At 46.3% G+C, this 12820-nt stretch overlaps 1 protein-coding gene across 3 annotated transcripts in view; it reads right to left on the bottom strand.

The window, feature by feature from the left end:
- The window catches only part of eps8l3b (EPS8 signaling adaptor L3b), a 91828-nt gene that overhangs the window by 25383 nt on the left and 53625 nt on the right, over positions 1-12820 (bottom strand). For all 3 annotated transcript variants that reach the window (XM_078197893.1, XM_078197894.1, XM_078197892.1), the window contains 3 exons: positions 8350-8467; positions 7761-7828; positions 2221-2295 (listed from right to left, as the gene is read on the bottom strand). In XM_078197893.1, coding sequence (XP_078054019.1) covers positions 2221-2295; positions 7761-7828; positions 8350-8467 — 261 coding nt within the window. The remainder of the gene's footprint in view (positions 1-2220; positions 2296-7760; positions 7829-8349; positions 8468-12820) is intronic.

Here is a 12820-nt window from a genome sequence, read left to right on the forward strand (position 1 = left end):
TTCTTACTGCGCCTCAGAGAGTGAGGGAGGAGATTTTGGTTGAATGAAGTGATTTAGTGTCAGCAGCAGAAGGGACCATTAAATCTTTGGGGGAAATTGGATAAATTTTGAAATGGAGGAAAATTGAAGGAAGTAGGATGATGAGAATAATTTTGCATTGGTCTGGCAAAGGGCTAGCACTGTTGCAATGGTTCAAATGGTCTTGTTTTGAATTACAACATTCTATGGATAACAGCTGTGGCATTGCCTCACTTTTACTTGCACGCTCCAGTTATTTGGAAAATAAATAACATCCCATTGATCTCATTCTAAACAGCCCTGCCATTCATTGACAATCCAGAACTGAAGAACGGTGCCCAAAAACCTAGTAAAAGGAATGGGTTCTAGTGGTCGGTCTTTATCTCGGCGATAAAGAAAGACTTGGATTTATATAGCGCCTTTCATGACCTCAGAATGGCGCAGAGCATTTCCTAGCCAATCAGATACTTATATTTTATTGATGCTATATTGACCAGGGCGCCAGGAATATCTTCCCTGCTGTTTTTTGAATTGTTGTCATACCAAACCCTACCTCAGTTCCCTCGAATAATCATGTTGGGATTATCATCAGTTTGGCTCTGGAGTCTTCATCATACAGGTGGCTTCCACATGAGTGATTATCTAAAAGCAATACTCCCTGCGTGAAGGATTGAAGTGAAGACCTAGATTATGTGCCAAAATCGCTGGAGTGATTTGAACCCACAACCCTCTGATTTAGAAACAAGTGTGCTACCCGCTGGGCCATGGCTTAGGGAGCGGCAAAATTTATTGCCCATTTCTAATTGCCCTTGCAAAGATGGTGATGGTGATGTGCCACCTTGGTGACCCATTGCTCTCCATCCAATGCAGGTACACCCAAAGTGCCGTCACGGAGGGTGTCTGGTGCTTTTGACCCAGCGGCAGTGTGTGCACATACACGTGTAAGGGACTGAGGAAAATTTGTGGGGAAGACGTTTACCAGTGTTCTTTGTCCCTTGTGGGTTTCAGTGTCCTGTTTGCCGGGCGGGTGCTGTGAACAGGGTGCTGTTGGTTGAGTGATGTGGGCTGGGCCAATGGGATTGCTCTGGGGGCGGGAGGAAAAAAAGGCGCCAGGAAGTGAAGCAGCTGCAGAGCTGAGGAGGGAGTGTGCAGAAGAGGGACAGCCACGTTTTTTGAAGAGAAGCTTTTCAGAGGCAGTAAAAAGTCAGTTCGAAGTGAGTCTTTCTCAGGTAGAACTGCTTGGTTTTTCATAACTGCCGAGGAGGACAGCCTTCAGCGCACTGGATCTGCGTTACTACACAGATAGCTCGCGGCACCTCTGCCTCGTGTGCTTGCTCCATCATCTTCCCTCTCGTAGACCCGTCTGGACTGTGTGTGTGTGTCGGGGTTAAGTGAGTACTATCCAGACAGGAACGGTAACCGAATGTGGTTTTCTTCAGATGTGCACCAACGGATGGGCCCCAACGTTCAAAATTCAAAGTGCTTGGTGATATTCTGAACATTTCTCAGGTTGAAACTGTTAATTGGAAAATCTTCAGTTGGGATTCTTTACTTGTTTATATCTGCTAATTATATTTGTTATTAAATTTTTTTGTTATTCCGTTTACCTTGTTGTTCCAAACCTTTTCTCATTATAAGGTTTAACTCAATAACATTTTTGGAGGCACCGCGCTAAACATACTCAAATCCTTTTCATGCAAGCCTGTACTGGTATTTATGGGTAAACAGGAAATTTAGCCAGCTCACCATCAACTGCTAGGAATTCAGGATCCTGTAAATCAAACAGTTAAATAGTAGCCCCATATAGTGATCAGCAGGGGGTTACACACGCACAAATACACATGTACACACGCATATATACACTTGCACACACACACATGCACACATGTGCACACACACACACATATACACATACATATATACGCACACATGCATACACACACATGACACACACACATGCACACACATGCATGCATCACACATACATACACACACATACGCACATGTGTACGCATATGCACGCATGCACACACATGCACGTACGTGTGCAGGTGCACACACATACACACATCCTGTCATATTTGTCCTCATGTCATAGTTAGTGTACCTAGAGTGCCCATCACAATGTCTGCTGCCCCACATTATGCCAGAAAAGCTTCTCTGAATGAAGCCAAGTCATAGAGGTAGAAAACATTTACTCACGAATTCAAGGATCCCGAACAAAATGTGAATCAGGTCGAGAGCACTGGGTTCCTGGAGTTGAGTTTCCAACTTGCTCTAACGAGGAAGCAGAATTCATCATCACCCTGAGGAACTTGGTAACTAATAGTACCGCTCACATATAGCTTCTGCCTGCAATTGGTTCAATGTAAAACTCAAGGAACATTTCCATCCTATTTACTGTCCAGAAACAGGCCATTCGGCCCAACAGTTGTATGCAAGCATTTATTCGAATGCCTTTTAAGACAGATTTATTGTTCTTTGTTAAGTGCCACTGGTTTCTAAAGAAGGAGAAATTTCTCTTCTCGTTATTGTTTTCACATTTGTACTTCTTTGTCAGAAATTGTATGTCTCACAACCAATTTTGTTTTAGTTCTTTCATGGGATGTGTGTGTCACTGGCAAGGCCAGTATTTTCTCAGCAGGTCTGGCAGCATCTGTAAGGAGGCACGGTAGCACAGTGGTTAGCACTGCTGCTTCACAGCTCCAGGGTCCCTTGTTCGATTCCCGGCTCGGGTCACTGTCTGTGTGGAGTTTGCACATTCTCCTCGTGTCTGTGTGGGTTTCCTCCGGGTGCTCCGGTTTCCTCCCACAGTCCAAAGATGTGCGGGTTAGGTTGATTGGCCAGGTTAAAAAAAAAATTGCCCCTTAGAGTCCTGGGATGCGTAGGTTAGAGGGATTAGCGGGTAAATATGTGGGGGTAGGGCCTGGGTGGGATTGTGGTCGGTGCAGACTCGATGGGCCGAATGGCCTCCTTCTGCACTGTAGGGTTTCTATGACTTCACCCTAAGATCTTGAGAGAAAAGAGCTGACATGTCGAGTCTGGATGACCCTTTGTCAAAGCTCAATCAAGCTTTGACAAAGGGTCATCCGGACTCGAAACGTCAGCTCTTTTCTCTCCTTACAGATGCTGCCAGACCTGCTGAGATTTTCCAGCATTTTCTCTCTTGGTTTTAGATTCCAGCATCTGCAGTAATTTGCTTTTATCTTAAGGCCAGTATTTTATGGCGTTTTTAAAAATTCATTTGTGGGACATGGGTGTCTCTGGCTGGTCAGCATTTATTACCCATCCCTAATTGCCCGAGGGCAGTTGAGAGTCAACCACATTGCTGTGGCTCTGGAATCACATGTAGGCCAGACCGGGTAAGGACGGTAGATTTCCTTCCCTGAAGGACATAGTGAACCAAATGGGTTTTTCCGACAATCAACAATGGTTTCAAGGTCATCGGTAGATTCTTAATTCCAGATATTTTTTATTGAATTCAAATTCTACCATCTGCCATGGCGGGATTCGAACCCAGGTCGCCAGAAAAATTAGCTAAGTTTCTGGATTAATAGTGTAGCGATAATACCACTAGGCCATCGCCTCCCCATCACCTCAAGGGCAATTAGAGATGATGGGGTGAACTGCCATCTTGAACCATCGTCCGGTGCCAATGCACCTACAGTACTGTTAGGAAGGAAGTTCCAGGATTTTGACCAAGCAACAATGAAGGAATGGCAACATATTGCTAAGCCAGGATAGTGTGTGACTTGGAGCAGGACTTGCAGGTTGTGGTGTTCCCATGTGTCTGCTGCCACAGTCTTTCTAGATGGTAGAGATCTTGGGTTTGGAAGGTGCTGTCGAAGATGTCTAGGTGAGTTGCTGCAGTGCATCTTGTAGTTACCACACACTGCTGCCACTGTGTGCTGGTGGAAAGAATGGTTGATGGGCTGCCAAACACTGGTGGGCCATTAATTATGGAGATATGTGGGTAGTCCCTGCATTCGCAAGTCTCCACGGCAACACTGCAACAATCCCAGTAGGGCAGCACGGTGCACAATGATTAGCATTGCTGCCTCACAGCGCCAAGGACCCGGGTTCGATTCCCAGCTTGGGGTCACTATCTGTGCAGAGTCTGCACGTTCTCCCCGTGTCTGCGTGGGTTTCTACCGGGTGCTCCAGTTTCCTCCCACAGTCCAAAAGACATGCTGGTTAGGGTGCATTGGCCATGCCAGATTCTCCCTCAGTGTACCCGAACAGGCGCCAGAGTGTGGCGACTAGGGGATTTTCATAATAACGTCATTACAGTGTTAATGTAAGCTTACCTGTGACACTAATAAATAAACTTTAAAGCATTAGAACCTGTGGAGGGGGAATAGATTACATTGCTCACAGAGCGACTTGCTTCAACAGAGTCTGTGTAATCCATTTCCACTGAAAAAGTTCTTGGGGTGTTTGGCTCAATCAAGGAGGGAACTCAAAAATAAAAACAGCAGAGAAAAGAGTAATGAAAAGGAGTGAAATCCTGCAAGTACCATATCACTATCCACATGAGAGATCAGGAGTGAAAGCCGTCAATATATGGTATGTAAGTAAGAAAAATAAATATTGCAGAGATGATTACTGAAGAAGGAAGAATCCATGTTAGGTTAATAGTTCTTTAAATGTGGAACATTTTAATCTCGCAACAGGAGCCTTGATGAAACAGTCTTTTTATTTGATGATTAATATTTACCATTGGCGGTGAAATTAGTATCTTTATCACAATAGTAATTCTTTAATTCCCCATATCACATACCATTCAATTCTTCCAATATTATCCTTTTCATTCTGTACCCATCTCCTTCCTTTCAACCCTCCCATATCATCCCTTCCCATTCCAACAACCAACCCATTCTCCCTGTGCTATCCCTGGAGCATATTGAAAATTGCATTGTGCATTTGGTCCACTTAATACTTACATACACATATACCAGCAGAGGGAGTCTAGTGAGGAAATAAACATATCCGTGTTTTAACAGCATGTGCAGCAGTCCTGTTTCTTATTGAACTTGGCTGAATCTTACTCTTTTTTCCCCAGGATCTTCACAATACTCACACCCATTCTATCCTTCTTAAGTCATCCCTTTTCCATCCCCCATTCCATACCTCCCTTCCAACCCAGAAGACCCCATGTCAGCCTATTGCCTCTCATGCCGTCCCTTCTCCCTCCAGCCTGTAAGGACCTCTTCTGCCTCCCATGCCATCCCATCTTTCCTCCCATGCTGTCCCCTATTCACCCACTCCATCCTACTTTGGTGTTGAATGAAATAGGGGTGGCACAATGGCACAATGGCACGGTGGTTAGCACTGCTGCCAGGGACCTGGGTTTGATTCCCGGCTTGGGTCACGGTCTGTGGGGAGTTTGCACATTCTCCCCGTGCCTGCATGGGTTTCCTCAAGATGCTCCGGTCTTCTACCACAGTCCAAAGATGTGGGGGTTAGGTGGATTGGCCATGCTAAATTGCCCCTTGGTGCCAGGGGGACTAGCTAGGGTAAATGCATGGGGTTGTGGGGATAGGGCCTGGATGGGATTGTGGTCAGTGCAGACTCGATGGGCCAAATGGCTGCCTCCTGCACTGTAGGGATTCTATGATTCTATGAAAGTTGCTCTTAACCGGATCTAAGCCCAAGAGATAGATGGGAATAGAAAGAGGTTGTGTAATAATTGTAGAAGAGAATGCAGGTTGTTCATTAGAATGGAAAGATTTGTAATGTAATATCAAAGTGTCTAACTCACACCTTCCGTCCCTATGATACTCATAGATTCCTGAGTCAGGCTGTTGCAGCTCAGGGCAACTTTAGTGATAATATTTTTTGTCACAACTAGTTATGGTGGCATCTCTTCAAGAATAACACTCACCCAAAATAAAGCCCGACCTCAGTGGACAGTGATGGTTCTCTCCATTCAGTAAATCCTGGGATTAGTCTGGAATTTTGAATGTGGCTTACCGAGATGAAGACTGGACCAATAAGAGCTCAGGAATAGTACTGAGTTAACACACTAATTTACAGATCTGATGGTGGATCAGTTAGTACTGCTTCTAGGGATCTAGTGGAGTGAGATATTTCACCGGTTCTGGGATCTGGTGGAGTGAGTGATCTTGCTATTCTGGGATCTGGTAGAGTGAATTACTTCATCTGCTGTGGAATCTGACGGAGTGAGCGATGTTGCTGGTTCTGGGATCTGTTGGAGTGAGTGATCCTGTTGGTTTTGGAATCTGGTTCCAATACAGCCCAGGCTGACAGAATGAAGATTGCCCCTGCCTGTCCTATATACTGAGCATCTGGAATAGTCATAGCCCAGTTCCATCAGATTGCATCTAGTTTGGTACAAAGTAGGAATTTGCTTGCAAAGGAGACACAGGGTCAGTGGATGTTGCACTGCTGCAAACTCACAGCTGCACATGTTCACAAGTCATATAGAATGTGCAGCACATGCTAGCACATGCAGCACAGGCGGCACGGTAGCACAGTGGTTAGCACTGCTGCTTCACAGCTCCAGGGTCCCGGGTTCGATTCCCGGCTCGGGTCACTGTCTGTGTGGAGTTTGCACATTCTCCTCGTGTCTGCGTGGGTTTCCTCCGGGTGCTCCGGTTTCCTCCAACAGTCCAAAGATGTGCGGGTTAGGTCGATTGGCCAGGTTAAAAAAAAATTGCCCCTTAGAGTCCTGGGATGCGTAGGTTAGAGGGATTAGCGGGTAAAATATGTGGGGGTAGGGCCTGGGTGGGATTGTGGTCGGTGCAGACTCGATGGGCCGAATGGCCTCCTTCTGCACTGTAGGGTTTCTATGATTTCTATGAGCACAGAAACAGGCCATTCGGCCCAACTAGTCCATGCTGATGTTTATGCTTCACATATTGTCCCATGTCTTGTCCCAGCCAATCTTAGCAGCGTCACCTTCTATCCCATGCTTCATTTTGTGTCTATCTAGCTTACCCTCAAACGCACCTGTGCTCATCATCTCAACTACTCCATATGATAGCACGTTCCACATTCTAACCACTCCCTGGGTAAAGACATTTCTCCTGAATTTCCTACTGGATGTATCAGAGATTATCACATTTAAGGCCTTTGGTTTTAGTACCCTACACAAGTGCAAACAACTCCTCTACATCTCCCTCATCAAACCTTCAAAGACCATAGAATAGAATAGAATCATAGAATCCCTACAGTGCAGAAGGAGGCTATTTGGCCCATCGAGTCTGCATTGCCTCTCTGACAGAGTACCTTGCCCAGGCCCTTTCCCCTACCCTATCATTGTAAGCCCACACATTTACCATGGCTTAGCCATCTAAGCTACACAAGCTACACATCTTGGGACACTAAGGGGCAATTTAGCATGGTTAATCCGCCTAACCCACACATCTTTAGACAGTGGGAGGAAACCGGGGCACCCGGAGGAAACCCACACAGACACGGGGGGAGAACGTGCAGACTCCAGACAGACAGTCACCCATGGCCAGAATCGAATCTGGGTCCCTGGCGCCGTGAGGCAGCAGTGCCAACCATCTCAATCAAATTACTGTTCAAACTTCTCTTCTCTAGAGAAAGGAACCCTAGCTTGTTCCATCATTCCAGACAGGTAGAGCCTCTCAGTTCACGTATCAGGCTAGCAAATCTTCTTAAAAGATAATCAGGGATGTTTACACGTGTAGGTTTCAGTGATTGATTTCCCTCTTCCATCGTAGTGATGGCAAGATCTCTATTCCAGTACTTACTAGCAAATTGAAGGCGTATTTTATCTTCTGCAGACAGTCCACATACTCTTCCTCGGGAGGGAGTGCTTCTACAGGAAGGTATACAAAAAACCCAGTTAGTGAATGGTCAAAGGATGACACTAATTACCTGCCCATTTAGTCGCGACACTCACAAGACTGTCTTTATTACCCTTCCCAACCTGGCCTGGGAGCTCTAAGGGAGGCATGGTGGTGCCACAGTTGTTAGCACTGCTGCCTCACAGTAAGAAGTCTCACAACACCAGGTTAAAGTCCAACAGGTTTATTTGGTAGCAAATACCATAAGCTTTCGGAGCACAGCTCCTTCGTCAGATGGGGAAGGACTATTTGAAGCCATCACTATGGTAACTAACTCAGGAATACAAGGCACACTCCATTATAGATAATCGCAAAGAAAGAGAACAAAGAACAAAGAACACAGGAACAGACCCTTCGACCCTCCAAGCTGGCACCGACCATGCTGCCCGACTGAACTAAAACCCCCTACCCTTCTGGGGATTATATCCCCCTATTCCCAACCTTTTCCTGTATTTGTCCAGACGCCCCTTAAAAGTCACTATTGTATCTGCACCTTTATGCCTTTTCGATTTCTTATTTTTCTTCTGTTCTTTCAGAGGCTTGCTGCCCATGGCTTGGACAATTTTTTCATTAAACAGCTCAACGTCATCCAGGATGTGATTGAGGATGTCCTGTCAGGAAGGAAAGACAGCACAACTCAGATGGAAAGTTTATCAGCAGACATTCAATGCGCGCAATGATTGTATGTAGTTGCCTTGGATGATTTCAATAACAAAGGCTTGTAGCACATTGAAATGTAATTCCATTAGCTGCTATTTTAACCTTGCACTTATACATTGCATTTCGCAACCTCAGAACGTAATGTCGCAAAACACAGCCAGTTTTCACACAGCAAGTTCCCACAAACAGTGTTTATAGTAATACAGCAACAGTGGACGACACGGTGGCACAGTGGTTAGCACTGCTGCCTCACAGCGCCAGCGACCCGGGTTCAATTCCTGGCTTGAGTCACTGTCTGTGCGGAGTCTGCATGTCTCCGAGGGTTTCCTCCGGGTGCTCCAGTTTCCGCCCACAGTCCGAAAGACGTGCTGGTTGGGTGCATTGGCCATGCTAACTTCTCCCTCAGTGTACCCGAACAGGTGCCGGAGCGTGGCGACGAGGGGATTTTCACAGTAACTTCATTGCAGTGTTAATATAAGCCTACTTGTGACACTAATAAATAAGTACATAAACTCAGATAAAGGCAAAAATACTGCGGATGCTGGAATCTAAAACAGAAAATGTTGGAAAATCTCAGCAGGTCTGACAGCATCTGTGAAGAGAGAATAGAGCCAATGATTTTTCTGGATGGGGTCATCCTGGCTCGAAATTCTCTCTCCACGGACGCTGTCAGACCTGCTGAGATTTTCCAGCACTTTCTGATGATAATCAGATCATCTGTTTTGTAGTAATAAAGTTTATTTATTTATTAGTCACAAGTAAGGCTTACATTAACGCTGCAATGAAGTTACTGTGAAATTCCCCTAGTCGCCACAGTCTGGCGCCTATTCGGGTCAATGCACCTGACCGGCACGTCTTTCAGAGTTTTGGTATAAGTTTTGGAATAGGTCTTGGTCAGGACTTCCCTGCCTTTCTCATGGTGTTTTCATAGAACTTTTTATACCACCAAGAGGGCCTTGGTTTAATATCTCACCTAAAAGACAGCACCCCCAGTAGTGCAGCACTCCCTCACTGAAAAATTGAGCTGACTTACGTGCTTAAACCTTTGGAATGCCCAACCTTCTGATCAGAGGCGGGAGCGCTACCTCCTGAACCATGGCTAATATTCAAAGATATTAAACAAGTTACAACAAATAATTCAAAGTGAAAGAGGAAGGAAATTTCAGATAGCCTCATTAACACTGGGACTGCAATGATAATTCCCAGTGCTGTATATTCCCGTACTGCAATGTAATCATATTATACAACACAGTTTCAACCCATTATAAGGTACAGGTCAGCTATGATCTAAGTGAATGGTGGAGCAGGGTTAAAGAGTTGAATGATTTAATCCTGTTCCTATTTTCCTGGGCCAGGGAAGGAGGAAATAGATCAATGAAGAGCAGGTTCCCCCCCCCTCCCCCCCGTCATTCTACAATCATAAACAGCGGAGGTTCCAAATGCCCTTACTAGCCCCAATCTAGTGTAATTTCAGGATTGGACATAGCATTCAAGATCTCATCTCAAATTGAGTTGATTTACAAGTAGGCTTACGTTAACACTGCAATGAAGTTACTGTGAAAATCCCCTAGTCGCCACACTCCGGCGCCTGTTCGGGTACACTCAGGGAGAATTTAGCATGGCCAATTCACCTAACAGGCACGTCATTCGGACTGTGGGAGGAAACCGGAGCTCCCCGAGGAAACCCACACAGACACGGCGAGAATGTGCAAACTCCACACAGACAGTGACCCAAGGCCGGAATTGAACCTGGGACCCTGGCGCTGTGAGGCTGCAGTGCTAACCACTGTGCCACCGTGCCGCTCCTATCATAGAATCATAGATCATGTTTATTAATTCTTCAGAGCTCAATGGGTTCTGGAAAAAGAATGAAGAAGGCAGCATAGCCATACAACATAGATTACTTAGAAATATAGAAACTAGAAGCAGGAGTAGGCCATTGGGCCCTTCAAGCCTGCTCCGCCATTCATTTTGATCATGGCTGATCATCGAATTCAATATTCTGATCCTCCCTTCCCCCCATATCCCTTGATCCCTTTAGCCCCAAGAGCTATATCTAATTTCTTCTTGAAATCAGACAACATTTTGTCCTCAACTACTTTCTGTGGTAGTGAATTCCACATATTCACCACCCTCTGGGTGAAGAAATTTCTCCTCACCTCAGTTCTAAAAGGTTTATCCTTTATCCTCAAACTATGGCCCCTAGTTCTGGACTCCCCCACCAGTGGGAACTTTCTTTCTGAATCTACCCTGCCTAACCCTGTTAGAATTTTATAATTTTATTACAACACAGAAGGGCTTGAGCTGGAACCTTTGCCACAGAAGAGCTTTAAGTCACAATCATAGTGACTACAAGGTTTGGCATTATTCTCAGGTGAAGACGGTTCCTTCCAGAATATGCCATTCAGCTTTTACAGATTCACGGTGAATCAGAAGCTTCAGCATCAGAAATGTAACAACGAAGGCTTTGTTTAATTGCAATGGCCACACCACAGTGCCCAGATTCAAGTCCTGCTTTCTGCTGTGTTACATAGAAACATAGAAGATAGGGGCAGGAGGAGGCCATTCGGCCCTTCGAGCCTGCTCCGCCATTCATTACGATCATGGCTGATCGTCCAACTCAATAGCCTAATCCTGCTTTCTCCCCATAACCTTTGATCCCTTTCGCCCCAAGTGCTATATCTAGAGGCCTCTTGAATACATTCAATGTTTTGGCATCAACTACTTCCTGTGGTCATAGAGTCATAGAGGTTTGCAGCATGGAAACAGGCCCTTCGGCCCAACTTGTCCATGCCATCCTTTCTTTTTTAAAACCCCGAAGCTAATCCCAATTGCCCGCATTTAGCCCATATCCCTCTAAACCCATTGTACCCATGTAACTATCTAAATGCTTTTTAAAAGACAAAATTGTACCCGCCCCAATACTACCTCTGGCAGCTGGTCTCTGAAAGACCAAACTATCCAGGCTCACCCCCCACCCCCACAATCCCCGCAACCCCACCGCTAATCATCCTCATCTGCACAAATTGCCCCAAGGGGCAACTTGGCACGGTTAATTCACCTAACCTACACATCTTTGGACTGTGGGAGGAAACTGGATCACCTGGAGGAAACCCACGCAGACACGGGGAGAATGTGCCTACTCCACACAGACAGTGACCCAAGGCTGGAAATCAAACCCTGGGCCCCTGGCGCTGTGAGGCAGCAGTGCTGATCACTGTGCCAACCACACAGCAGGATCCAAATCTGTGCCTCTGGGGTTGCACCCCGATATGTCCCAACACCTTCGAGAGAGGAGAGGAAGAAATTTTGTGGGAGCAGCAACACAGATCAGATGTTTTAAGCCGCATTTAAACAAGGATGGGAGAGAAGCAAGAGGCGTAGAGAGAAAATTCCAGAGTTCAATGTGAAATGGGTGGAATGCAGGTGAAGAATCAAAGGATCCCTACAGTGTACAAGGAGACCATTCGGCCCATCGAGTCTACACCGACCACAATCCCACCCAGACCCTATTCCTGTAACCCCACACATTTACCCTGCTAATCCCCCTGACACTAAGGGGCAATTTAGCATGGCCAATCCACCTAACCCGCACATCTTTGGACTGTGGGAGGAAACCGGAGCACCTGGAGAAAACCCACGCAGACACGGGGAGAACGTGCAGACTCCACGGGCGGCACGGTAGCACAGTGGTTAGCACTGCTGCTTCACAGCTCCAGGGTCCCGGGTTCGATTCCCGGCTCGGGTCACTGTCTGTGTGGAGTTTGCACATTCTCCTCGTGTCTGCGTGGGTTTCCTCCGGGTGCTCCGGTTTCCTCCCACAGTCCAAAGATGTGCGGGTTAGGTTGATTGGCCAGGTTAAAAATTGTCCCTTAGAGTCCTGGGATGCGTAGGTTAGAGGGATTAGCGGGTAAAATATGTGGGGGTAGGGCCCGGGTGGGATTGTGGTCGGTGCAGACTCGATGGGCCGAATGGCCTCCTTCTGCACTGTAGGGTTTCTATGATTCTATGTTTCCACAGACGGTGAATCGAGGCCGGAGTTGAACCTGGGTCCCTGGCGCCGTGAGGCAACACTGTTCCGCCCATAAACACAAGGATGCTCAAGAACCCAGAGTAAGGGGGAACCTCAGAAATCTCAGAGGATTTTATGACTGGAGGAGCTTACAGAGACAGGGATGGGCTGAGGCCGCAAAGGCATTTAAAGACAAGGGTGGAAATTTTTAACGTTGAAGTAATGTTAGACCAGGAGGCAAGGTAGGTCAGCAAGCACACAGCAGAATGAAGACAGAGATTTTCACAAATGC

This window comes from Mustelus asterias, chromosome 25 (assembly GCF_964213995.1).
Source record: "Mustelus asterias chromosome 25, sMusAst1.hap1.1, whole genome shotgun sequence".
NCBI lineage: Eukaryota > Metazoa > Chordata > Chondrichthyes > Carcharhiniformes > Triakidae > Mustelus > Mustelus asterias.